At 42.9% G+C, this 26,448-nt stretch overlaps 1 protein-coding gene across 1 annotated transcript; it reads right to left on the bottom strand.

Moving 5' to 3' along the window:
* Positions 1 to 25,781, bottom strand: LOC123634908 (zinc finger protein 717-like). The gene is made up of 8 exons (XM_045546584.1): positions 25,656 to 25,781; positions 24,664 to 24,790; positions 24,501 to 24,582; positions 19,236 to 19,453; positions 16,153 to 16,211; positions 5,036 to 5,162; positions 4,695 to 4,787; positions 1 to 2,717 (listed from the first exon to the last, which is right to left on the bottom strand). Exons 1-8 carry the CDS (start codon positions 25,779 to 25,781, stop codon positions 709 to 711), a joined length of 2,841 nt encoding a protein of 946 aa, XP_045402540.1. The 3' UTR covers positions 1 to 708.
* Positions 25,782 to 26,448: the final 667 nt, after the last annotated feature.

Raw genomic sequence — 26,448 nt, 5'->3', positions numbered from 1 at the left:
TCAAAGTCATAGATATTTATTTCTCACATAAATTACAAGACATGGGAGGATCTGGGGATAGGAATGGGAACACTACTTTTTCTAATCAGTTCCTTCAGTCTTAAATCATAGTCACCTTCTCCTACCTATAGCTCCTGAGGCCACCAAGAAGGTCATTTGCAAATAGGTCCCAGAGGACCTGAGAAAACAGGGATGACTGCACGGCAGTTTTTGTGGGATCCAAGCCTGCCTGGAAGTAATAATCATCACTTACATACATACTCCATTGCAAAATTCAGTTACATGGGCCCATCCACACCAAGGGAAGGCTGAGAAATGCAATGTGGCACGTCCAAGAGAAAAAAAGCAAATTCTGTAGAACACATAGCCAGTCTCCACCACACAGGATTTCTTTCCTGTATGAATCCCCTGATACCTGAAGTGTGACTTCAGCCAAAAGGTGTTCCTGCACTCATTACAGCCTTAGTGTTTCTCTCCTGTGTGAATTTCCTGATGCCTGAGGTTTGACATTTTCTAAAAGGTTTTTCAAACATTCATTACAGCCATAGGGTTTTTCCCTATGTGAATTATCTGATGGACAGATAGTAAGGCTTAACTTAAGGCTAAAAATTTTCTCACATTGGTTAAATGCACAGGGTTTATTCCCTGTACATATCCTCTGATGTACTGTAACATCTGTTTTGGTGGTGGCTTGTCACTGTCGGTACACTAATAGGCCTTCTCACATGTGTGAGTTCTGTGATGTAGTGTGAGGGCTGACTTCTGGTAGAACACTTTCCTACATTCTTTACATTCATACGGTTTCTCACCTCCATGAGTTCTCTGATGTCTATTGAGGGTTGACTTCTGGCAAAAGGCTTTCCCACATTCAATACATTCGTAGGGCTTCTCCCCGGTGTGAATTCTTTCATGTATGGTGAGTGATGACTTCTGGTAGAATATTTTCCCACATTCATTACATTCATAGGGTTTCTTCCCTGTGTGAGTTCTCTGATGCACAGTGAAAGACGACTTCTGGTAGAAGGTTTCCCCACATTCATTACATTCATACGGTTTCTCTCCCATGTGAATTTTCTGATGTCTGCTATAGTTTGCCCTTTGGCGAAATGTTTTTCCACATTCATTACATTCATAGGGTTTTTCCCCTGTGTGAGTTTTCTGGTGTGTAGTGAGGACTGACTTTTGGTAGAAGGATTTTCCACATTCATTACATTCGTAAGGTTTCTCCCCTGTATGAGTACTCTGATGCATCCTGAGGTTTGACTTCTGGCTAAAGGACTTTCCACATTCATTACATTTGTAGGGTTTTTCACCTGTGTGAATTCTCTGATGTGTAGTGAGGACTGCCTTCTGGTAGAAGGTTTTCCCACATTCACTACATTCATAGGGTTTTTCCCCTGTGTGAGTACCCTGATGCATCCTGAGGTTTGATTTTTGGCTGAAGGTTTTCCCACATTTATTACATTCGTAAGGTTTTTCCCCAGTGTGAGTTCTCTGGTGTATAGTAAGAACTGAATTCAGGCAAAAAGTTTTCCCACATTCATTACATTCATAGGGTTTTTCCCCTGTGTGACTTCTCTGATGTACTATGAGTTTTGACTTCTGGGCGAAGGTTTTTCTACATTGTTTACATTCATATGGTTTCTCACCTGTGTGAGTTCGTTGATGTACAGTCAGGGCTGATTTATTGTAGAAAGTTTTCCTACATTCTTTACATTCATATGGTTTCTCACCTGTGTGAGTTCTGTGGTGTACAGTAAGGACTGACTTCTGGTAAAAGGTTTCCCCACATTCATTACACTCATAGGGTTTCTCCCCTGTGTGAGTTCTCTGATGTACACCAAGGGCTGACTTCTGGTAGAAGGTTTTCCCACATTGAGTACATTCATAGGGCTTCTCTCCTGTGTGTATTCTGTGATGATAAATAAGGGCTGACATTTGGCAGAAAGATTCCCCACATTCATTACATCCATAGGGTTTTTCCCCTGTGTGGATTTTCTGATGAACAGTTAGGTTTGACTTCTGACAGAAAGATTTCTCACATTTGGTACATGCATAAGGTTTCTCCTGTGTATGTGTTCTCTGATGGTTTGTAAGGTATGATTTCTTAATGAAAGACTTCCCACATTCTTTACATTTGTAGGGTTTCTCTCCTGTGTGTATTTTGTGATGTTCAGTAAGTTTAGACTTTTTATAGAAGGTTTTCCCACATACATTACATTCAAAAGTTATCTTCTGGGCAATGAGTGCTGACTTATCACTGTCTCCCTCATATTTATTATATTTACAGGTTTCTCCCACATAAACCCTCTTATGTATAATGAATATTGCTTCTGTGTTGAAGGCTTTTACTTGTCTACTATATTCAAAAAGCTGTTGCTCAGTTTGTATCTTGTGATGATGACAAAGATGCTCATGATGTGTAAGAGATTCCTCAGTTATACTTTGATCATCAGGTTTCTCTCCAGCCTGCACCTCATCAGGCTCAATAGGGACAAACCCATTCTGATGTACATTAAAATCCTCAGGACTCATCCCTGAATAGTTTCCATTATTTATCATCAGATTTGGAATACGGTTTGAGCTCAAATTAAGTGCTTCTCCTAATTCAACTCTCTCCTCATTTGATGTTTTGCTGTTGGTGATTATACTTTGCCATAGATGTCTACTGTGAATTTCCTGGCTCCTCTCCATTATGTCATCAACTATTTGTACATCTGAAATTAGGAAAAAAAAAACAACACCATATCCATGATTCACACATAAGCATTTCTTATGGAATGCTCATGTAAAGAAGTTATTTTCCATCCTAGTGGCATAAAATTTTATGAAAATCAATAATCAGAATTGAGTTTATAAGTACCTGGTTGTTCTTCCTACTGACTTAATGACATAAGAAATTATAATAGATCTTCTAATCTGAATGATATTTTTCACTGCTTAAATTTTAATTTCCTTTTTAAATTCATGAAGAAGTATTTGTTTCAAATATTCACCTACTGCCTAGTTGTAGTTTTCAACTAAGTAGTTATCAACTGACATTTGATTTCCCTGTTCTTTTTCTCTATTTTATTTTTGTAACAATGGGAGGTGCCTCATGCTGGTATTTTTTTCATTATTCTACTTTGAAGATGTTAAGGTATTCCTGAATCAGCTATCTGCAGGTGCAGAAGATGGCCTTTGCAAGTCATCTAAGCCAGAATATGGCTTTGGGACTGGATTTTACACCAGTGTTTGCTTAGTTTTCACTCTTCTTTGGAAACAGGTATACGCATCTAGGAGGTTTTCAAATGTAAAATATATTCTCCACACTACATGAAGACTGCTTCTTGCAAATTTCTAATTTAACCCAAGTCCTTTTGCTTCTCAGAAGTACAACAGATATATGAAGCTCCAGTCTCCCACCATGGGCACCTCATCCCTGCTAGTCTAAATGATTGGGTTCTGCAACCCATACTGTGCCTACCACATTTGAAAAATCTTTTCTCCAGCTCCTCCTGAAATCAACAGCTCCGGTGTTCTCTTCTCCCACCCACTCCTGGTACAGCCAACCCATGCCTGATAATTCACTGCTTTTGAAGGCGTTTTGTGCTTGTGTGTTAGAATTTCAGTTGTCTCCCAGTTTCATAAAAAAAATGGAGTCTCCTATAGATTTCTCATCCTCTTTGTTGTTTTAGAATGATTTCCACAAAGATAAGGGGAAATGCTAACTACAAAGTCCACTCTCAGAGCAGGAATCAGGGCTCTTCCACATGAAACCCTTGCTTCAATAGGCCTTGGAACTAAGAATCTCCTGGTTCTCCTCCCAAGTCCAAGACTATCCTTTTCCATATGCCTATGCTGGGTATTCCTCAATGCCAGGAATTCTGATGTTATGGTGCAGAAAACTCACTTCTGGACTCTTCTAATTCTCTTATCAACTCCACAGGTAACCTCTATAATTCTGAATACTAGCCTTAAGTTACCAATTTCCAAATTTGTATCTCCAACAGTAATGTCTACTCTCAAATATATATTTTATATTTTATATTCACTTATATATCAAAAGTGGAAAACAGCTCAATCTGAAGCTATGCCAAAGTGAACACTTAATAATCACTCTCAAACTGCCTTTTCTCACCGTCCTTCCTAAATTATCACATCTCATTTTTTTCTCTCTCACTCTGATAAAATATTTCTCAAGGTTTTTATACAACTACTTAACATATATTATTTTCCTGTTTCTTTCTCATCAGAATGTAAACTTAAGTAAAAAGGAACATTATTTTGATCATCACTATTGTAAGTACAACAATAAAATTACAAGTGCTAAAAAGCTGATCAATTAAGATGTGCTGAAAGAAAGAATGAATGAATAAATGTCTGGAAAAAACAGTCCATGACAATGGAGGAAGAGAGGGCAACAAGAAAACTGAGAAAATGAATAGCAAAGAAAAATAGCAAAGAAAAATGTCTAATAAGAGAAAGATAGGGATTAGATGTTGAGTAAATATTTTAAAATATTCAGCAAAATAAAAGGCATTAGAGCACTCCTTGAAGACTATGTAATTCATACACTTGATACATACAGACCCGCTGTCCTCAGGTTAGAACGTGGAGGTGGGGGGAAGGGAATTGGTGAAAATAGGTCAACACTGCTAATATCTGTTGGGTTTACTCTTCCAGGCTTCCCTGCCCAGTATGCATTGACTGACCTGGGAGGCTCTGGTTTGAGGACTCTTCTACCATCCATGGCTCTGCTCCTCGCTCCAACTTGAAGATCACCTCGGGTATGGTAATGCAGTGCCCTGGGAATGGGATATAATGTGAGACTCGGCCAAACTGCTAAGTAAGGTCCTTTTCAGAATGACAACAGCGTGGGTTCAGGAGCTATGAAATGAAGGGGCCAATCTGAATCTATGTTAGAGAGGGCTGACACAATCTTCACAGACTAGAATCTTACACCTAAATAGCATTAAACCTTATTAAGGGTTCCTATGTTTATCAACAAGGAAGAAAGTGCTGCTCCTGAGAGTTACTGGGGACTTTTGCTCACCCAAAGACACCAGGCTGCTGTAGGTCTCCAGCATCACGTCCCTGTACAGGGTCTTCTGAGCATCATCCAGGTCCTGCCACTCCTCCCAGGTGAAGTCCACAGCAACATCCTCAAACAACACCAACCCCTGTAATGACACATTTCCCCTCGACTCGAGTCATCAGCCTGGCACACAAGCACAGGAATCTGGCAGTACTCTTTTGTGTGTCCATATGTCTTATATGTATCTTACACAAGATGCAGCTTCTTTGTACACTATATGGTGGGAGAAAGAACAATCACAATAGAAATATCCTGCCACTAATTTTTTTGTTAATAAGATACTATTACAAAGTTTGCCTTATAGATCTAGAATCATCCTCTTTGTAATGGATAAAAGTATGAATAAAATTCTGCTCCTCCAAGGAGTTTATGATCTAGTATGAAGACATAAGTACAAATACATACTTAGAATAATGTGGTTGATGACATAACGGAGACACAAGATTAATGCAGACTGGGGTACGAAAGGAGAAAATATAGTTCTGTTTTGTATTATGAGGTTGCACTTCACTGAAAAACCAAAGATGTTTGCTCTTCCATGTGAACCATGTGTTCTCATAACTAGAGTTCAGTCACAAGGACACAAGGAACACCCACCACATTAATGGAACTACACAAAACACTGTGTCTACGTGAATGATGCCAGGCCACAGTGAGAGATCAAGGTAATATTGAAAGAACTGATTATGGAGTGATTTTGTACTTAAATATTTCAGCTAATTCAAAAACCAAAATACTTTATGAACTTCTTTTTTTACTTATAAATTAAAAGTATGTATATGGCATCCCAAAATTTCCTTTCTACATGCCAAAAGATTGTTTGTGTCCACTCCAGAGTGAACACTATTACTTCCCAAACCACAGTGTGTAAATAATGAGGTCTTGTAAGTATGTAACATGACCAGATACACCTTTTAACAATCATCCCCTAGAAGGAGAAGGGAAAAGACTTAAGGGAGAGTCAGAGGTGAAGAAGACAGGGAGACTAATAACCACCTATATCAGGACACAAAGTGGTAAGAATACAGAATAGGGATGTAATCCTAAAACAGGAAAAAAGGAAAAGAAAAAGCAGGAACATAATTTGGTACTACCTTTCTGTGCAGAGGGTAAAAAGGGGAGGTTTACTTCCAGACTATCTGCACAATCGTGTCTCGGTAGGAACTGGTACTGTGAAGTGAAATTTGGAAAACTGAAGAGTGACGGATGAGCTAAAGTGACAGCCTTAGACACACCATATTTGAACTATCTAAGGGGCCATATGTGGGATATCCAACTAGCAATTGGATATATGATTCTAGAATTCTCAAGAGATCTAAGCAAAAGATAAAGATTTAGAAAGTATCAGAATTTCAATGGGAGCTGAAGCTATCAGAGTAAATTGAAAGAAAAACCGGAATAATTACAGAATCTGTAGAAACACTAATATTTAAAGATAAAGAGAAACAGACTGTGAAGAACAAGAGGAAAGCCTCTAAGTTTATCCCACAAATAAAGAAAAGCTCAATATTAAGTCATCTACTAATATAATTCATCACATTCACCTATGAATTCATCATGCTCACAGATGAAGAAAAATCTTTGATTATCCACATAGACATTGACAAAGTACTCTTAGAAATACATTCCTGGTTTCTATTTCTGCATATAAGGAACCTGGAAGTCATCACTCCATCCTAACAACAAATGAAAAGCTGAAGAGACTGAAAAATCCACTCTTGGATCTGTAAGAGAGAGAGGACACAGGACAAACTCTGCCCCCAGGGCTGGACAGACAGAGAGGCAAGTGTAGAAAGGCATGGGTCACAGCACCAGAGATTCACTAGCAAAAACTGCTGGGGAACCAGTGCAGGAGTAGAAAAAACATGAATTATAACTAATGCATTGCTAGGGGCTCAGTGTGGACAACTCTGAGAGTTAAAAAACTTCAGGAGGGCCCGGTCATAGGGGGACTCCCCCACTATTGTGAGATTTACCTCTAGGAGCTTGACTAAGGCTCCTACAATAAATATTGGAGAAAACTCCCCTCCTGCTTCCACCTGCAAAAGGGGAAAAGGCAAATTATTTTGAAATATGAAAAAGTATGGTCTTGTTTTTAACAAGGCCTGCCCTCAAGAGAAACTACTTAACTAGAGCCTAATCTGGTATAGTATTACCAAAGCTTTAATGACCTGGGTGAAGGAAAACACCCAACTCCAGCTTATTCCAGCTATCATATCCCACCTAAAATACAAGAAAAAAGAAACAGAGTGACACCTGTGAAATTCACAGTCCAAAGGGAGGGGCTCACTAAAAGAATGAGACCTATTGATAGGACTACAGAAAACTTTTGTTATAGTCTGAATGTCTGTGTCCCCCCAAAATCCATATACGGAAACCTCACCTACAATGCACTAGAATCAAGAGGTGAGGCCTCTGGAAGGTGAATAGGTCATGAGGGAACAGTGGGGTTATTGCCCTTAAAAAATAAGCTGAAGGGAGGCTTTTTTTCCCCTTCTACTAGGTGAGGACACAGATAGCAGGTGCCATGTATAAGGAAAGAGCCCTCACCAGACAGCAAGTCTACTGGCACCTTGACCTTGAACTTTCCAGCCTCGGGTACTGTAAGAACTGTAAGAAATGAATTTCTGCTGTAGATAAATTACCCAGTACAAGGTACTTGCCTAGAGCTGCCTGAACAAACTAAGACAGCTACCCTTTCTCCAAACCTTAACACATTACTGAATGCACATCTACAGCAGTTCCATTTATCTGGTACAGCTTGTCTGACTATAAGGAAAAAAATTGCAGTGCATGATAAAAAACACAATTTGAAGTGACAGAGCAAGCATCAGAATAAGACATGGTTAGGATATTGGAATTATCACGCAGGGAATTTGAAAAAAGTCTGAGCAATAAGCTAAGGGCTCTAATGGATAAAGTAAATGCCATTCAAGAATAGATTGACCAAATCAAAGGTCAATATAAGCAGAAAGAAGTCCTAAGAAAAAAATAGTAGAGATCAAAAATACTATAACAGAAATGAACAATGTCTTTGACTGGCTTATTTAAAGACTAGACATGGCTGAGGAGAGAATATCTGAGCTATGGATACATCAATAGAAAGTTCAAAACCTGAAAAATAAAGAGAAGAAACACTGAAAATAACAGAACAACACCCAAGAGTGGTGGGACAACTATAAACGTGGTAATACAGAAATGAAACAAAGTAACAGTAATGAAAACATCAGAAGGAGAAGAGAGAGAATTGTTTGAAACAATGTCTCAGAACTGCCACAAATTAATGACAGACACAAAATCAAAGGTCGAGGAAGCTCAGAGAACATCAAGCAGGGTAAATGCCAAACATCTCCAACTACGCATAGAATTTTTAAAATACAAGAAATCAAATATTAAGAAAAACAGAAAGCTGGGGAGGGAACACCTCACCTGCAGAGGAACAAAGATAACAGTTAAATAAAACATCTCAAAAAATTCTGTTAGCAAGAAGACAGTGAGTGGAGTGAAATATTCTATGTGTTAAAAAACAAAACCCACCAAGCTAGAATTCTGTACTCTCTAAAATCATCCTTCAAAAGTAAAGGCAAAATACTTCCTCAGACAAACAAAAACTAAAGGAATCTGTTGCCAGTCAGTAGACCTGTCTTGCAAGAAATGTTAAAAGAAATTTTTCAGAGATAAGGAAAAGGTATAGGTCTGACTCCTGGATCTATATGAAGAAAGGAAGACCATTAAAGAGTAAGTGGACCAGGCATGGTGGTTCATGCCTGTAATCCTAGCACTCTGGAAGGCCGAGGTGGGAGGATCACTTGAGGCCAGACCAGCCTGAGCAAGAGCGAGACCCCATCTCTAGTAAAAAAAGAAAAAATTAGCCCAGCATAGTGGCGTGCACCTGTAGTCCCAGCTACTTGGGAGGCAAGACTCTGTCTCAAATACACACACACACACACACACACACACACACACACACACACACACACACACTCTCTCTTTTAGTTTTCTTTCTTTTTTTTTCAGGGATTTTCCACTTTAGGAAAAATTTACCCTTTTCTTTTGAGACAGGGACTCTCTGTCATCCAGGCTGGAGTGCAGTGGCCCAATCATAGCTCACTGCATCCTCGAACTCCTGGGCTGAAGCAATTCTCCTGCCTCAGCCTCCAAAGTAGGTGGGACTACTGGTGCAAGCCACCATGCCCAGCTAATTTTTTTGTATTTTTTGTAGAGACAAGGTCTGACCATGTTGCCCAGGCTGAGTTTTTCTTATTCTTAATCAATCTAAAAGATAATAATTTGTACACATAATAGTGACAATACATAGAATCATACACTTTTATGCATATGTACACACACAATTATGTTTGTAGGTAATGACTTTTTAGATATAACACCAGTGAAAGAAAGATCCATAAGACCCATGAAAGAAATGACTTATAAGATAGATTTCATTAAAATTAAAAACTTCAGCTCTGCAAAAGACGATGTCCTAAGAATGAGAAGACAAGCTACACACAGATCTGGAGAAAGTATCTGCTAGAGACATACACATTTGATAAAGGGGCTGTAATACAAAACATTCAAAGAACTCTTAAACTCAACAACAAGAAAACAAACAACCTCTTTAACACAATGGACCAAAGACCTTAACAGACACCTCACCAAGGATGATAAACAGATGGGAAATAAACATATAAAAGGATAACATCAGGGGAACACAAATTATTAATAAAATTACCATGAGATACCACTACATACCAAGTAGAATGGCCAAAATCTGGAGCATGGACAATAACAAATGCCAATGAGGATGTGGCACATCAAGAACTCTCATCTATTAGTTGTGAAAATGCAAACTCGTACAGCCACTTTGGAAGACAGTTTGGTGGTTTCTTATAAAACTAAACATACTCTTATCATATGATTCAGCATCATGTTCCTTGGCATGTACCCAAGAGTTGAAAACTATTGCTAACATAAAAACCTTTAAACAGATGATTAAAGCAGCTTTATTCAAAATAGGTGAAATTTGGAAGCAATTTTTCAAGATGCCTTTCAATAAGTGAATGGATAAACTGTGGTACATACAATGGATTATTCAGTGCTAAAAAGAAATAGCCTATCTAGTCCCAAAGAGATATGGAAGAACATTAAGTATCTGTTACTAAGTAAAGGAAGCCAGTCTGAAAAGGCCACGTACTGTATGATTCTAACTATGTAACACTCCTGAAAAGGCACAACTATGGAGACGGCTAAAAGATCAGTAGTTTGCAGAGTTGGGGGGAAGGTAAGTAATAAACAGGAAGAGCACCGATGATCTCCAGAGCCATGAGAACACTCTGTGTGGTACTGTAAGTCTGGATGTGAGTTGTTATACATTTGCCCATGGAACATACGACACCAAGATTAAACCCTGATGCAAACCATGGCTTCTGGGTGCCTGTGGTGTCTCAGTGTAGGTTCATCAATTCTAACAAGTGCCACCGTGGTGGCGGATGTTCACAATGGGAGAGGCTACGTGTATGTGGGGACAGGGGCATATGAGAACTCTAAGTACCTTCCTCTTAATACTGTTGTGAAATTAAAACTACACAAAGGAAAAAAGATGGTTTTCTTTTAAAAAAAGAAACCAAGCATCTGGAAACTTCTTTTTTTTTTTTTTTTTTTTGAGACAGAGTCTCACTTTGTTGCCTGGGCTAGAGTGAGTGCCGTGGCATCAGCCTAGCTCACAGCAACCTCAAACTCCTGGGCTTAAGCGATCCTACTGCCTCAGCCTCCCGAGTAGCTGGGACTACAGGCATGCGCCACCATGCCCAGCTAAGTTTTTTCTATATATATTTTTAGTTGGCCAGATAATTTATTTCTATTTTTAGTAGAGACAGGGTCTCGCTCAGGCTGGTCTCGAACTCCTGACCTCAAGCGATCCACCCGCCTCGGCCTCCCAGAGGGCTAGGATTACAGGCGTGAGCCACCGCGCCCGGCCTGGAAACTTCTTTTTAATAATGGAAAAAAAAATCAGTGTTGGCCAGGCATGATGGCTCACACCTGTAATCCCAGCACTTTGGGAGCCTGAGACCAGGAGTTTGAGACCAGCCTGGGCAACATATAGCAAGACCCTGTCTTTATTAAAAATTTACAAACTGGCTGGGCATGGTGGCACACGCCTGTAGTCCTACCTACTTGGGAGGCTAAAGCAGAAGGATCCCTGGAGCCCAGGAGTTTGAGGCTGCAGTGAGCTAAGATCACATAACTGCACTCCAGACTGGGTGACAGAGTGAGGAAAAAAAAAAAAAGGCAAAAAATACCTTCCCATTTGTAATAAAAGCTCCCAATTATAATGAATGGATATCTCAGATAAGCCAGTTTAAGTGCCTGAAAAAAAAAAGATAATAATGAATGGATAAAGAAAATTCAGTCTATACATGCCATGAAAAAAAATTTTTTTTTTTGAAACAGTGTCTCACTCTGTTGTCCGGGCTAGAGTGCCGTGGCATCAGCCTAGCACACAGCAACCTCAGACTCCTGGGCTCGAGCAATCCTGCCTCAGCCTTCTGAGTAGCTGGGACTACAGGCATGCGCCACCATGCCTGGCTAATTTTTTCTATTTTTAGTTGTTTGGCTAATTTCTTTCTATTTTTAGTAGAGACGGGGTCTCACTCTTGCTCAGGCTGGTCTCAAACTCCTGAGCTCAAACGATCCACCCACCTCGGCTTCCCAGAGTGCTAGGATTACAGGTGTGAGCTACCACGCCCAGCCTGCAATGAAATATTATTAAGACTTAACAAGGAAGAAAATCCTGCCACCTGCAACAACATACACATACCTGGAGAACATTATGCTAAGTGAAAACATAAGCCACTCAGGAACAAAATACTACATATTTCCATTTGCTATGGTCCGAGTATGTGTGTTCCCCAAAAATTCATACACTGAATTCTTATCAACAACATGGGGCCTCAGCCTCAACCTTCACCCAGATTAGGTGACGGCTCCTCTCTCTTAAATGGATTAGGGCCCTTATAAAAAGGGCTTGTGGGAGTGTATTCACTATTCCACTCTTCTGCCTCCCACCATGAGGATGAAGCAGGAAGTCCTTCATCAGACATTGGATACCAGATCCTTGATCTTAGACTTCCCAGCCTCCAGAACTGTGAAAAATAAATTTCTGTTCCTTATAAATTACCCAGTCTGAAATAATGTTATTCCAGTACAAATAAACTAAGACACCAGTTACATAAAAATTTAAAACAATCAAACTTATAGATAAATAGAGTAGAATGGTGGTTACCAAGGGCTGAGACAGAAGGATAACTGGGGAGGTGTTGGTCAAAGGGTACAAGGTCACACAAGTTTAGTTACATAATATGAATGGGTTCTAGATATCTAATCAATGGAATAGCGCATGAAGTTAAAACTGTATTGTGTCCTTAAAAATTTGTTAAGAGGGTATATCTTACGTCAAATGGTCTTATCACAAAAAACAAGGGGGAAGGAGGAGACTTGTGGAGGTGATGGTTATGCTCATGGTGTTGTTTGTGGCGATGGTCCCATGGGTGAATACATCTCTCTATAGGGAAGTGTCCACCATGTTCGTGCCAGTCTCCTATGTGCTGGGTGTCTGTGCAGGCGCAGATGACAGCCCACCAGGACCAGATTTACCTGGGCTTTCCAGTTCCATAGAGGAAAAGATTTCTGGGGCTCTTGAGGGGCACAAAATATATTTTGTGTGTGGAAGAAATGTAAATAACTTGTGGTCAGAGGGCAAACTGTGATTTACTAAAGACTGCTACAGATTCTTACCATATCCCTTATTGAGAGGTGGAATCTAATTGCCCTCCACTTGAATTGGGACTGGTCATAGTGATGTGCTTGAGTAATCGAATATGGTGGAAGAAATGCTTTGGGACTTCTGAGGGGGGATCAGGAGACATTTCACAGCTCTGGCTGGTCCTCCTGGACACTTGCTCTGGAAGAAACCACATAAACCCCTGAGACTGTCAGACTGTGAGGAAATCCAAGCTGGCCACAAGGAAAGGGCTGGAGGCCTCTCCATGCCCCTGCCACTAGTATCCTTCCAGCTGAGAGCAGAGACACTGCGAAGCAGCCAACCACGCTGTCGAGTTTTCTGACCCACAAAAACGTGACATGTAGTAAGAATAAATTTTTGTTTCAAGCCAGTAAGTTTTGTGGCACTTTGTCGCAGAGCTGACAATTGGAATACTGAAAAGGCCATTAGAGGCCATAGGTAGTACCTTGTTTTGAAACATAGAATGTGTAGGTTTAGATTCAAAAGAAATGAATAAAGCACATTTCACATTTTTGGTTAGATCTCAAACTACAATTGTGAACTTAAAATGTGCAGTTAATTAGTTTCTCATTTCTTCAACTATTAACTACAGTTCTAGTCCAAACACAGTTATGACTGATGCACACATCCATTTTTCCCTATTCAAAATTTTAACACATTAACTGCCATGAGAGTTGTATTTAACTCACTCTAGTTTTGACCCCAGGGCCACATGAAGCATATATAAAATCTTACTTGTTGATGTTCTTATTGTTACAATTAATATTGACAATTTAATTCTAAAAATGTGAATTAAATAAATAGAAGTCAATAAATTTCATTTTTCTATTTACGTTTACCTTTGAATTACACTTAAAGTTTTTATTCTATTTTTGTAATAAAACACTGTGGCCCCGGCCGGCGCGGTGGCTCATGGCTGTAATCCTAGCACTCTGGAAGGCCAAGGCAGGTGAATTGTTTGAGCTCAGGAGTTCGAGACCAGCCTGAGCAAGAGCAAGACCCCATCTCTACTAAAAATAGAAAGAAATTACATGGACAACTAAAAATATATAAAGAAAAAATTGGCCGGGCATGGTGGCGCATGCCTGTAGTCCCAGCTACTCGGGAGGCTGAGGCAGGAGGATCGCTTGAGCCCAGGAGTCTGAGGTTGCTGTGAGCTAGGCTGATCCCACGGCACTCACTCTAGCCCGGGCAACAGAGTGAGACTCTGTCTCAAAAAAAATAAATAAAATAAAACACTGTGGCCCCAAGGAAAAGTTTCTGATCTTTTTGTATGCCAATGTGTTAAAGTGGTCACCTGAAATAGAAGAATGAAATACAGTATTTAAGAGTTGGAAAACATGACAGGTATTTTTGAACTATAAACACAGAATTGTTACTGACCTAAGTTTATATATGCAAAAGTTACAAATTATGAAAGTCTATGCTTTTTGTTTTTCTTTGCGTATCTTTTTTCTGAATCTTGTTCAAATGTGTCCCACTAATTCCTGACCGCTTTCTCTCTCCTCGTGGATTCCTAAGAATGTCACCACATTTACTGGCACAGTTCACCAGGGATTGAACCTCACCACCCAGCAAACACAATCCTCACATTTTACCAAGAATGACATTTCCAATATACCAAACAAAGCTGCTGTTTGCAAGTGAACACTGATTGCTCCTTCCCCCATACTGGCACTGTATATGGACATTAGAACAAAATGAAAAGGATGAACAAAAGGAGGGTTTATGTTTTTAAAGTATCAGGACTTAACACCAGATGAGCTTAGACCTGAGAAAGAGGAGGGATCTGAAAGAATTACCATGTCAGGGTCTGGATCACTGGCTGAAGGACAGTGATACCGTACGTGAGGGAATGGAGAGGGATGTGGTTTTCACCTTGGAGTTGTTTGTTGAGCTTGAGGTGCCTTCTGGGTAACTACAAGGGAGTATTCAACAGAGAGTTGGCCCTGTGGTCTAAAGACTGAGGAAGAGGTCCAGCTGGAGAGACACAGGACTGCCCAGCCACAGAGAGCTGAACTTGTCACACAGAACCACCCAGTGTGACAAACAGGGAATTGGATGGAACAGCTGCATGAGCTACGTTAATGAGAAGAAAACAGAGCTCAGGGAAACAGAAAAGAAATCATCAGTGAGGTCACGACAGAAACTATCACAGAAGAATTTCCAGCAGATCATGAATAGTAGCTTGAAACACGGTAATCCCGCCTAATCATGGGGGATACATTCCAGGCCCCCCAGGGGATGCCTGAAACCATGTATAGTACCAAAACTCTGCATATACTATATTTTCTCCTATACAAACATACTTACGATAATTTAATTTATAAATTAGGTACAGTAAGATACAAACAATAAAAAATAGAATTACAACAATTTATTGTACTAAAAGCTATGTGAATGTGGCCCCGGCTCTCTCTCTCTCTCAAAATATCTTATTGTGCTGTCCTCACCTGTTCTCTCACTGTGGTTGGTCATGCATAACTGACACTGCAGACAGTGACACTACATGGGGGCTACTGTACAGCAGGAGCTTCAAGCACAGCAGGCGAGAGGACAGTCATTGGATTTGACTATGATTTAGGTTATTGGTGAGCTTTAGAAGAAATGAATTAAGACTACAACACGTGGGTTAAAGTGCAAATAAGCACTGGGGACATTTGCTAGAAAATGTTATTTTGAACAGTCTCCTACACACCCCACACATACAGATGAGCTGAGAGAAATGTATGGAGGCGTATCTAAGGACCTGTGATGGACTCCAGCCTCCACATGTTCCAGGTTTTATCCATGAATCAAGTAGCATCTTCCAAAAGCTGTCTGGGACCACAGCGTTTTATCTACTCCATAAAAACCTTATTAAGACAGTTGTGCTTTAGCACTAGGGAACCATTTCCACTGCAGAATGCTAAGTGTTTATTTCCAGGTTGGTAGTGAAAAACTTTCCACTACATTATCTATGTGACCAATAAAGTTGGTGTTTCAGGCTTTAGCAAGCAATTTAGCATGCTCTCTTCTCAAGCTCCATTCCATTCAGGTAACAAATCTGACTGTCTATATGCCATTGCATCAGAAAGACCAGAGACAAATTTGTACTCAGTTGAAATAACTCTAAGGTCTTAGAACCTGCATATATCTACATGCTAACATTATGTTATTTATATACATTTCCTTCAAGCTGAGGTTTAACCACTTCTGTTTTTCCATTTTAATTCATGGACCCCATCCATAAAGCATAATGTAACAGTGAGGAGTAAATAAATAAATAACTCACCAGAGATTGATTCATTTTTTGTTGCTCTTGGAAATTCACAGAGCACTCTGGACGTACATCTGGGAAAGAAGATGAATGGAGTGGATTAAGGAAAGAACTGGTTTGGCTTGGTCCTACATCCTCTTGCCTAAAACTCTCCACACATTAGCTGGAAAAAGATAAAACCTCCCTGTGACAGAATAGTCCTTTTAATAAAGGGCAACAAAGACTCCACTGAAGATGTACCCACAAGTACATTAATTGGTAGAGATCAGACTATTTGGGAGTTAAGGAAAACAAACATTACCTACGGATTTAGCAACAATTAATATTACATAAAGATATAATTTAACAATGTAAGCCAAAGGAACGCTAAGTCTTCACTAAAATTAATATTACAGAAATATACTTGGGCTGTATTAACTATTTCTCTATTAATAGGAAATGTCACACGATTCCATATGAGTGTTTCCACTACAACACGTCTTGCTTTTCTCTACCTAAACATCGTGGAAAGTATGCACCTTGCAACCCAACATTTTTTGCCCATGATTATACAGAAAAAAAATGTACCTACTGAATATTTCTTGGGGCACACTGTTCCAGTAATGTTTCCCAACAACCTGTCTCCCTGTACCCAAGACCTGACATAGTATGCTCTGACGATAAATTAGGCTTTGCCATTTGACTTGTTTTGGTCAACGGGACATTAGAAAATGTGATGGAAAAGTACCTGCCCACTGGTGCTTGCTTTCCTGGACACAGTCACACTATCAAGAAGCCTGGGATTAATCTGTTGGAGATGCAGGATCTAGCCAAGGGTCAGCACAAACCACCAAATATGTAAGTGAAACCATCTTGAACTAACCAGTCTCAGTCAAGGCACCAGAAGACTAAATACTCATTTGTGACCCAGGTAACACTAGCATAGAAAATGCCAAGATGAACATGCACCAAAACATGAATCCACAGAACTTCAATCAAATAAAATGGTTGTTTTTGTTAAGCCAGTAAGTTTTGGTTGGTTCCTTACACAGCAAATGCTAACTGATACATCTAAGCCACCAGAACTCAATGCTTTTAAGAAAATTATACAGAAGAAAAAGTCTTAAATTATATGTCAAACACAATCAATAGAACTTCACAACCACATGTAAAAGTTTTGCAAATCACAGTGAATGTCAACGTGATGGACTGAATGGAGGTTGCTGGTTTTAACGGAGAACATGTGAATCGTACAAAGCAACTGCACACCAGAAGGCTACATTTTAAGTTTTTTATATCATAAAATAGTCTGTTTACTTTAAAAACCATAAAACAGTCTGTTACTTATAAGTGAGCACTGTAAGAAACTGGTTTGAAGTAGAAGTGTGATGGAGTCTAATTTTCCAATTTTAAATAATATAAAATAGGCTCCTAGTATTTTCCTGCAGGCTATATAACTTTCAAGAACAGATTACTAACACTAAGTGGGAAACACTTGTGTTATTTACCCTTTGAGGTCACAATCTGTAGAAAGTGCAGTCACCTTGCCTTAAACATTCCTGTTCTTTTCTATAGAAAAGAACAGGAATGTTTAAGGCAAGGTCTTTTAAAGCAATGTTTGTTCTAAGTTGACTTCAGTGTCACAACAATAATCTCAAAAATAAACAAACCTTGTTTTGATTTAATTGGGGCAAAGGGGTAACACCAGCAAAAAGTCAGGATGCCTAACATCTACAAATCACATGACTCTGGCAAGTTACACCTCAAATCCAATTTTTTAATCTTTTTTATAAGGCAGAAATACCATAGCAGGCCAGGTGCGGTGGCTCATGCCTATGATCCTAGCACTCTAAGAGGCCAAGTCGTGAGGATCACTTTAAGGCCAGGAGTTCGAGGCCAGCCTGAGCAAGAGTGAGACCCCCATCTCTACAAAAAATAGAAAAATTAGGCAGGCATGGTGATATGCACCTATAGTCCCAGCTACTCAGGAGGCTGAGGCAGGAGGATCGCTTGAGCCCAGGAGTTTGAGGTTGCAGTGAGCTATGATGACGCCACTTGTACTCTAGCCAGGATAAGAGAGCAAGACTCTGTCTTAAAAAAAAAAAAAAAAAAAGCCATGGCAAACCCTTACTGAAGTACAAGGAAGAGCTGTCAGGATACAGGGAACATCAGCATATCTCTATGTGCCAAATTTGGTGATAGACTATGGAAGCAATGAGAGGAGATTTAAAAAGTGTCCTTGGAGAGCACTGCAGACAGATCCTCTCAGGTACGGCACATTATTTTTCCACCCCAGACCACACCTTCAAGCCCAATAAGCAATATCTCCTAGGCCCTGGCCCATACTTCTCAGCCAGACTCACCCCTCCCTTCTGAAAGTTGGTCCAAATCTTCCAGTATCGACCAGTCTTTGAGAGCTACCAAATCTCGCTATATTCTAGGAAGACCAGGAATTCCCGGAGCCATGCAAAGCTGGGCTCGTCACCTGTCTGTGACCCCTTTTCCTCTGCTCTGAAGGGCTAGTAAGAGGGTTCAGGCCAGAGAGGTGTGTTCTTTCAGGTGAGACTCCTATTCATCGGGCACCCTGCTCCAAACTTTGTAACACCTACTTTACTCCAAAGAAAATCAGACCACCATCTGAGACCCCAATCTCCCTCGTAGAACTCAACGTCCCCGGAAACTAGGTCTTGTATAAATGTCTACAAACTACAAACCAAGAGGGCTAGACAGGCTACACAAGCAGGAGGGGACCAGACGAGACGCTTGCTGAGGAGACGCCGAAAAAACCCACAAATACAACTGTCACATAGTAAGACTCGGTCTGCACACCCTTCACAATTGTTTTTCTGGAAATTCGGTGGCATTTCACTAGTAACACTGTTAATACGCCCACCTAACAGACGTGTAAACTGAGGTTCACGTGGATTAGTAAGAGGATCCCACAGCGGCAGAGCTGAAGTGTGAACTCGCACTGCAGACCACCCGGGCTCGCGGCCCGCAGACCCCGCCCCGGCCCACCCGCCGTCCCGGGCCCACCACCCCAACGCAGAGCTTCCGGAGCTGCCTCGGTACCCCCAGAAGGCCACGCCCGGCCTCCCGGAAGCGCGCCGGCGCCTCACCAAGCAATCCTTGGCAGCCCGAGTCGCCCCCTCCCCAGCGCCGACCCGGGTCCGCGGCTCGCACCCGCACGTCAGGGCCCGCCCGCCTCAGATGCCCCTTCGCTGCCGCTCCCACCGCTGGGGCGACACCAGTGCCGCCCTCCAGGATCCGCCGAGGCCCGCGCGCTCCTCTCCCACGCTCGCGCCCACCTTCCGGGACGCGCGATCCAGCCCCACACCTGCCCAGCAACAGCGCTAGAGACGCTCAGACCCGAGCTTCCGGCGGAAGATGCCGGGAGGGGGCGGGGCGGCGCATGCCTAGAGAGACCCAGGCGGAGCCCGTCCCTCGGCCCCGGCCTGGGAACGGCGTTTGAGGGGAGACTACACTTCCCAGAAGGCACTGCGGTCCTCCGTTAAGAACCAGCGCGGGAAGATTCGTTTCTTTCCCAGCAGCGAGTCCTGTTTCCAGGAGACGCGGACCCGAGGGGTCGGGCGTGGTCCCCATCCACGCGACAGAGATGTGGAATTCCGGTTCTTTATTAAAGCGTCGTTTGATAACCTGGGACCTTGTGGGAATAAATAATTCGGGCAAATTCCAGTGTGGGTCAAGTTAGTCCATGCTATTACTATGTAACCTTCTAAAATTCTGACGTAGGTATTGCTGTAGAACCCACGTCTATTTTTAATATGCGTTCTAAAGCATGAAAGAAACGTGTCTCTGTTTTACTTTAAATTTGTTAACAAACAAGAAATTTCAATTAGTAACGCTTGGTGGGACCTCCTGCTGGGCTCCTGGCCTGAATAAGAAAAGCAACGGAAATCCCACTTTGGGAAAGAACCTTAGGCAAAGCCTGGATGAGCTCATGCAGTCTCAGCAGATCAGCCCCCAGTTTGCCCTTCATTTCTACTTCAGTTTGATAAGGTTATAAATTCACCATTGGCTCAGAGGATCAGGAACAGAGTCAATTTCAGAGGCTCTCTAAATACATACAGATTCTGCGATATTGTGTGGATTTTTGCATTGAATAATGTTGAATTCGAAGAGGTGACAACGTATTAAAGTGGATAAAGTGAAAATTGTTGCCTGTGATGGTGAAAATACTGGCCATACTACAGAACGAATAGGAAAAAAATTACTATTTATGCCTTCTTCTGTTATTATTCATTGCTTTTTTAAGAGAAGCATAGAAGAGACTTTTTAAACATGTATCCCAGCCTTGTAGAAATTACTACACTGTGCTATATAGCAGAGAATTCCAGGAGAAAGCGTATAACTCTGTAGCCTCTTGCATTACCGTTATTATACAGCATGAAAAAATATTAACTTTTTTAAAATGACAAACCAAAAGTTGTTGCCTTCCTAAGAACACTCTTTAATAAACTCATTATAAAACTCAAAAAGTTAACTTTTTTCCAACCCATTGAAAGATATTTGATCTCCCTAAACTAATTTGTGAATCTTCAATGGATTATATTACATAATTAGAAAAGCTGCTCTCAAGTATGTACTGGGATAAAATAACAGGATCATAGTGTAGGTATACTCCATAATTTTTGCAACAATTTGCGTTTCCAATGTGATAATTATTTGCCCACAAATTCCAAAGTTCCAGCCACCCATTTATCTATATGTCAGTCAAATTGTGTGTGTGTGTGTTTGTGTGCCTGTAATGGACTCGACCTTTGCCTTTTCTTCCTTGCTCCCGCCACAAAATAGGCAAGGAGCTCTTGGGGAGTTCTCAGAGATCCTGGTACCGCTGAAGTTCCTCTTTAAATGGCGAAATACCCAACGTAAATGATCAAGTTGACGTGGGCTTAAGTGGTGCAATGAGGGAAGTGGTGTAAGGCAGCTAAAGTTTGGGGGTGGGTGGATGGGCAGGTGTGAGAGGCTTGACTCTTTTTCAAGACTTTTTCTGGATTTCTCTTTTCTTGATGTATGCCCTGCCTTGTTCAAATTCCTCTGCGTTCTCTGATCCTACAGTTGCCCCTCAGTGACTCTATTCTGCAGATACAGGGAACTCAGCTTTGATCTTCCCAGAGCTCTTTTGCCTCAGACTTTGGAATCCCTAGCCTCCCTTACTGTGATATCTGGGGATCCTTTAGCTATAGGATGATTGCCAGGGATGGACAACGTGGGTCAGAATCAGTGACATAGAGGCCAAGGAGAGGAGGCTCAGGGAGGATACTTAGGTGTTTCCAACTAGTCATGTATTGTAGTTTTCAGTATTAAAACTTACACTTCTTTTGTTAAAGTTATTTCTATTTTACTTTTAATTCTCTTGTAACTAGAATTGTTTCCTTCATTTCATTTTTGGATTGTTCATTTCTTGTGTACAGAAATACAATTGATTTTGTATATTGATCTTGTATCCTGTTACTGTCCTTACTTGTTTTAGTTCTAACAGATTTTAGTGTATTCTTTATGATTTTCTAAATATACAAAAATGTCATCTGCGAAGAAAGGTAATTGTACTTCTTCCTTTCTAATCTAGATGTCTTTTATTTATTTCTGTTGCCGAATTTTGCTGGCTAGCACCTCCAGTACAATGATGAATGGATGTGGTGAGAGTGGGTATAATTATCTTGTTCCTGATCTGATGACAGGGTTTCACCTTTAGGTATGATGTTAGCTGTGGGTTTTTCACATACTCTTTGTCAGTTTGAGGATGTTCTATTCCTATTTTGCTGAATGATTTCATCATGTATTTTGTCAAATCTATCAAGATTGTCATGTGGTTTTGTTTATTATTGCATTGATAATGAGTATTGTATTTAACGATTTTTGGCGGCTAACCCACCTTGTATACCCAGGATGAATCCAACTTGATCATGAGGTATAATTATTGTTATATGTTGCTGAATTATGTTTGCTTGTATTTTTTAAAAGATTTTTCATCTATATTCATAAAATACATTGGTCTGAATTTGTCTTTTCTTGTGATATTATTGTAAGGTTTTGGTATCATGTTTATACTGCCTTATAAAATGAGTTGGACAGTGTCTCTACTGCTTCTATTGTTTGGAGAGTTTGGGAAGAAGTGATATTAATTCTTCCAGTGATAGGATTTAGCAGTGAAATTTATGAACATGAGCTTGTCTTGGTGTGTAGTTGGGGTTTTTATTATTAAGATAAGCTCCTCACTTGTGATAGGCCTATTCAGATTATTAACCATTAAAAAATGAAATCCTGTCATTTGTGGCAACATGGATGTGGCTGGAGGACATTATGTTAAGTGAAATAAGTCCAGCATAGAAAGATAAATACTGTACTTTCTCACTCATACGTGGAAGCTAAAAATAACTGAGCTCATGAAAGTAGAGAGTGGGATTGTGGGTACTAGGGTTGGGAAGGGGAAGGGACAGGACACCAGGTTGCAGAGGGACAGCAGGAATGACTCCTGGTGTCTGCAGCATCGTAGAGTAACAAGGTTAACTATACTTTATTGTATATTTTCAAAAAGCTAGAATAGAGCATTTTGAATGCTCACAACACCAAGAAATGGTAAATGTTTGAGGTGGTGAATATGCTAATTATCCCAATCATCACACATTGTCTGCAGGTATGAACATGTCACTCTGTATCCCATGTACATAAGGACAACTATTACGTGCCAACTAAAAATAAATGTAGAAAAATGAAAATAAAGTATGAGAGAAAAGAGAGGTTCATCAGGGGCTCAGTAGCGTCCGGGAGGTGAAAAAGTACAAAAGTGGGAGGGGTTGGTCCATGTAAAGCTGGCCTGGGTTAACTGACTGCTGCTGGTGGAGGCTGGCCTTCTGCCCTCCCATGGAGGCTGGAGGCAGCCACCTGTCTTCAGGAGTTGCCCGTAAGAAACAGGAGGTTCTTACGCAGCCCTCCCTTTGCTCAGGTGGGCACCTGAATGGGTGCTGGGTTCATCCCCAGGTGGTAGATCCGTGAGCTGTGAGAAACTATGTGAGTGTTGTTTTCAAGTGTTCATAGACCAAAGTTGAGGCCTTGTCCAAAGGAGGGCTCAGGGCAGCAAGGCTGGAGTTTGGTAAAGAAGAGAATCTTTGTCACTCGGAGGACAGACAATGCATGCACAGTTTGTGTACGCAGAGTGGAAGCCAAAGCACTTGTCCTAAACGTAAATACACACTTTTACCTTCTGGCTCGAGCAGTGTTCATTTACTACTGTTGGGCCTGTAAGTAGAGTGTTTTTTTGTTTGTGTTTTGGAGAAAGAATCTCGCTCTGTTGCCTGGGCTAGAGTGCAGGGGCGTCAGCACAGCTCACAGCAACCTCAAACTTCTGGGCTCAAGGGATCCTCCTGCCTCGGCCTCCTGAGTAGCTGGGACTACAGGCATGCGCCACCATGTCTGGCTAATTTTTTCTATATATTTTTAGTTGTCCAGCTAATTTCTTCCTATTTTTTTTTCTTTTTTTTAGTAGAGATGAGGTCTCGCTCTTGCTCAGACTGGTCTCAAACTCCTGACTTCGAGCAATCCTCCTGCCTCATCCTCCCAGAGTGCTGGGATTATAGGCGTGAGCCACGGCGCCAGGCCTGGTGTGTTTTATCTTTTTCATTAACTAGTTCATTAAACAAGTGTTTACTGAGCACCTGCTAAGCAAATTAATCCTGACAGAGACTTGCTTTGCCTTCAAGGAGCTCATAGTCTAGCAGGAAAATTGACGAGTAGACTGCCTAATATTCAGAGTGACAATTGCCACCAGCACAACACACTACCCGAAGCTTTAGGGACTCAGCTTCTGTTACATGGAGCCTGCCATGTAGCAGACAGTCAACAGCTGCTTTGAGGAGTGTTGGATACACGCTGATTGATCTCCACAGGCATGCCGTGCGTGTATGTGTATGTGTGTGCTGTGTGAGTGTGTACACAAGCATGTCCTGTTTCCACCTTTTCACAAAATGTCAACAGTGTAACATCTCAAGATACGTTTACCATTATGCAAACTGTTAAAAATATGAATTTCATTGATTAATACAAATTAGGAATGAAATGCAGACAATTCTGTTTCCCCAGGAATGCTGGCATTCCATGTGTGTCTGGTGGGGTGCCCACGAGCACCTCAGCTTGAGGTCACTGTGCATGCTTGGCATCAGGCTGGGGACGTGCTGAGCGTGCCAGGTGTAAGGAAGGTGCCTGGGAGGCAGCTGTGACCCCAGGTTCCCAGGAGAGTGACTTCCAGTCTGGGGGTGCCGCAGGAAGCTGATGGCTGAGTTCAGGCACTCCCGGCGTCCCCCCTACCCCATCGAGGGTGGACAGAGCCTGAGACCTGGCAGCAAACAGAGCATCTTCCTGCTCACCTCTGGGACCCCCACCTCAGGCAGAGGATGGGGTCAGTCAGGCAGATGCTGGCCACCCACCTGGCCATGCCACCTGCCCTCCCTAGAAGGAGAAGCTGAGCTGGGCTCCCAGAGGGGAGAGAGGGTGGGCTTGTGGGACAAACTAATGATAATCCCCTCTCACCTGAGTTCTGGGAAGTCAGTGAAAGTTCACCCTTCCTCCTGGGAAAGCCAAACCGGTCTGGGGAAGCGGTGTGCCCACAGGGTGCGGGTGCGGGGGTCCGGGGGAGAGGCTGCAGCGTCACCCTGTGCTAGTCGGCTCAGAGGACCACAGACTGGGCCATTCAGCAGCGGACATTGATCTTACATTCTGGAGGCTGGAAGTCTGAGATCAAAGCGTCTGCAGGGCTGGCTCCTCCTGAGGCCTCTCTCTTTGGCTTGGCATCTGCCCCTGCACCCTCTCAGGGTGGTTCCTCTGTGGGTGTCTGTTTACCAGTCACATTGGACTATGGCCCACCCTCCCTCATTTAACCTTAATTACCTCGTTAAAGACCCCATCTCCAAGTGCAGTCACGTTCTCAGGTCCCGCAGGTTAGGATTTCCACACATGAATTGAGGCGGGGCACGAACAGTGAGTTCGTGACACCTACCCGCCACCTCACACGTGCTTGGTGTATGTTATGGGTTAAGTTGTGTGGCCGAATTTGGAGATGGGGCCTCTAAGGAAGCAGCTGAGGTTAAACGAGGCCACAAGGGTGGGACCCTGGTCTGGTGGGACTAGTGTCCTTATAACAAGGGACCCCAAAGAGCTCGCTCTCTGCACGATGGGAGGACACAGTGAGAAAGTGGCCGTCTGCAAGCCAGCAGGAGAACCCTCACCAAAAACTGCAGCAGCTTCATCAGGGACTTACAGCCTCTAGAACTGAGAAAATGTCTATTGTTCAAACCACCCAGTCTTGTGGCACAGCCCGCCCTCCTGTCTCTGGGGGACTGCTTCCAGGACCTCCGCCACAGACACGAAATCCAGCCCCAGCAAACTGACACAGTGAGACCCAGAGAGAGCAAGAAAGCTGCGTTTGCCCCTTGGGCTGCAGGGCATCGAGGCGACCCAAGCCCCAAGCTAGCAGTGAGGTTGTCCGGAAGGAGTCCTGCCTGCTGGCAGCAGCCGGGCCCTACCTGTGGGCCTATGGGAGCACGGGCTTGGGGCAGCCCGAGCCTTTTGTGCGGCTGCAGCTGGAGCTGGGGTGGGGGAGGCCGGGGCGCCCGGTCCAGCACCCCAGGAGTGTTCCTCCACCTGCTCATTCCACGAAGCTCCTGCCGGGGGAAGGGTGGCCAGATGCGCACTGGGCCAGCGCAGAGGACGGGGTGAACCCCGGAGTCCCTGGGTCCTGGTCTTCCTGGTCTGACCCCGCTGGTGGCGAGCCGAGGACGCAGCGGAGCGGTGCGCGAGGGGCGGGCGATCTCCGCCCCTAGAGTCAGGGGGTTGAGCTCAGGGGTGCCGGCTCCCCCAAATCTGCCAGATCCAACAACCAACACCCCCACCGCCTGCTCCTGCAGAGCAGACGCCCCCGCACCCGGCCCCTAAGGGCCCCGGGAAACGCGGCCCGACGCGTGGGCGCTGCGCACGTCCCCCTCGCGCGCGGTCGCGGCCCGCGGTCCTGCGTGGGGACAGCGCAGCGTCGGCCGCGGCCGCGATTCCGCGCGGGACCCGCACGCTGCCACCGCGGGGCGCCGCTGCTCCGGGCGAGCGGGGCGCCGAGACGCGCGCGCAACCGCGCCGGGGTCTGGAGCTCTGAGTATTTCCTGGACCCCAGATTCCCGTGGAGACCCATGTCCAGGAAGAATCTGTCCCTGGGAACTTGGTTCCGACCCCCGCGGGGTGCTGGGCCGTGCGCCCCGCTCTCGGGACCGGCCTCGAGCCCCAGACGCAGCTCTGCGGGGCAGCGGGGAGCGGAACCGGCGTCGAGCG

The sequence above is a fragment of the Lemur catta genome, chromosome 3 (genome assembly GCF_020740605.2).
Source record: "Lemur catta isolate mLemCat1 chromosome 3, mLemCat1.pri, whole genome shotgun sequence".
Classification (NCBI taxonomy): Eukaryota; Metazoa; Chordata; class Mammalia; order Primates; family Lemuridae; genus Lemur; species Lemur catta.
The sequence above is the reverse complement of the archived record's forward strand: the minus strand, read 5'-3'. Positions and strand labels throughout refer to the sequence as shown.

Bases quoted from the DNA above. Each gene is read 5' to 3' on its own strand.
- LOC123634908 (XM_045546584.1), bottom strand. From the start codon at position 25,781: ATGAGCAGGTGGAGGAACACTCCTGGGGTGCTGGACCGGGCGCCCCGG. The intron at 5,163-16,152 runs GTGAGTTATTTA...GTGTCATTACAG, and splicing joins AAAAAATGAATCAATCTCTG to GGGTTGGTGTTGTTTGAGGA. The intron at 4,788-5,035 runs GTGAGCAAAAGT...TCCCATTCCCAG, and splicing joins CAGCAGCCTGGTGTCTTTGG to GGCACTGCATTACCATACCC.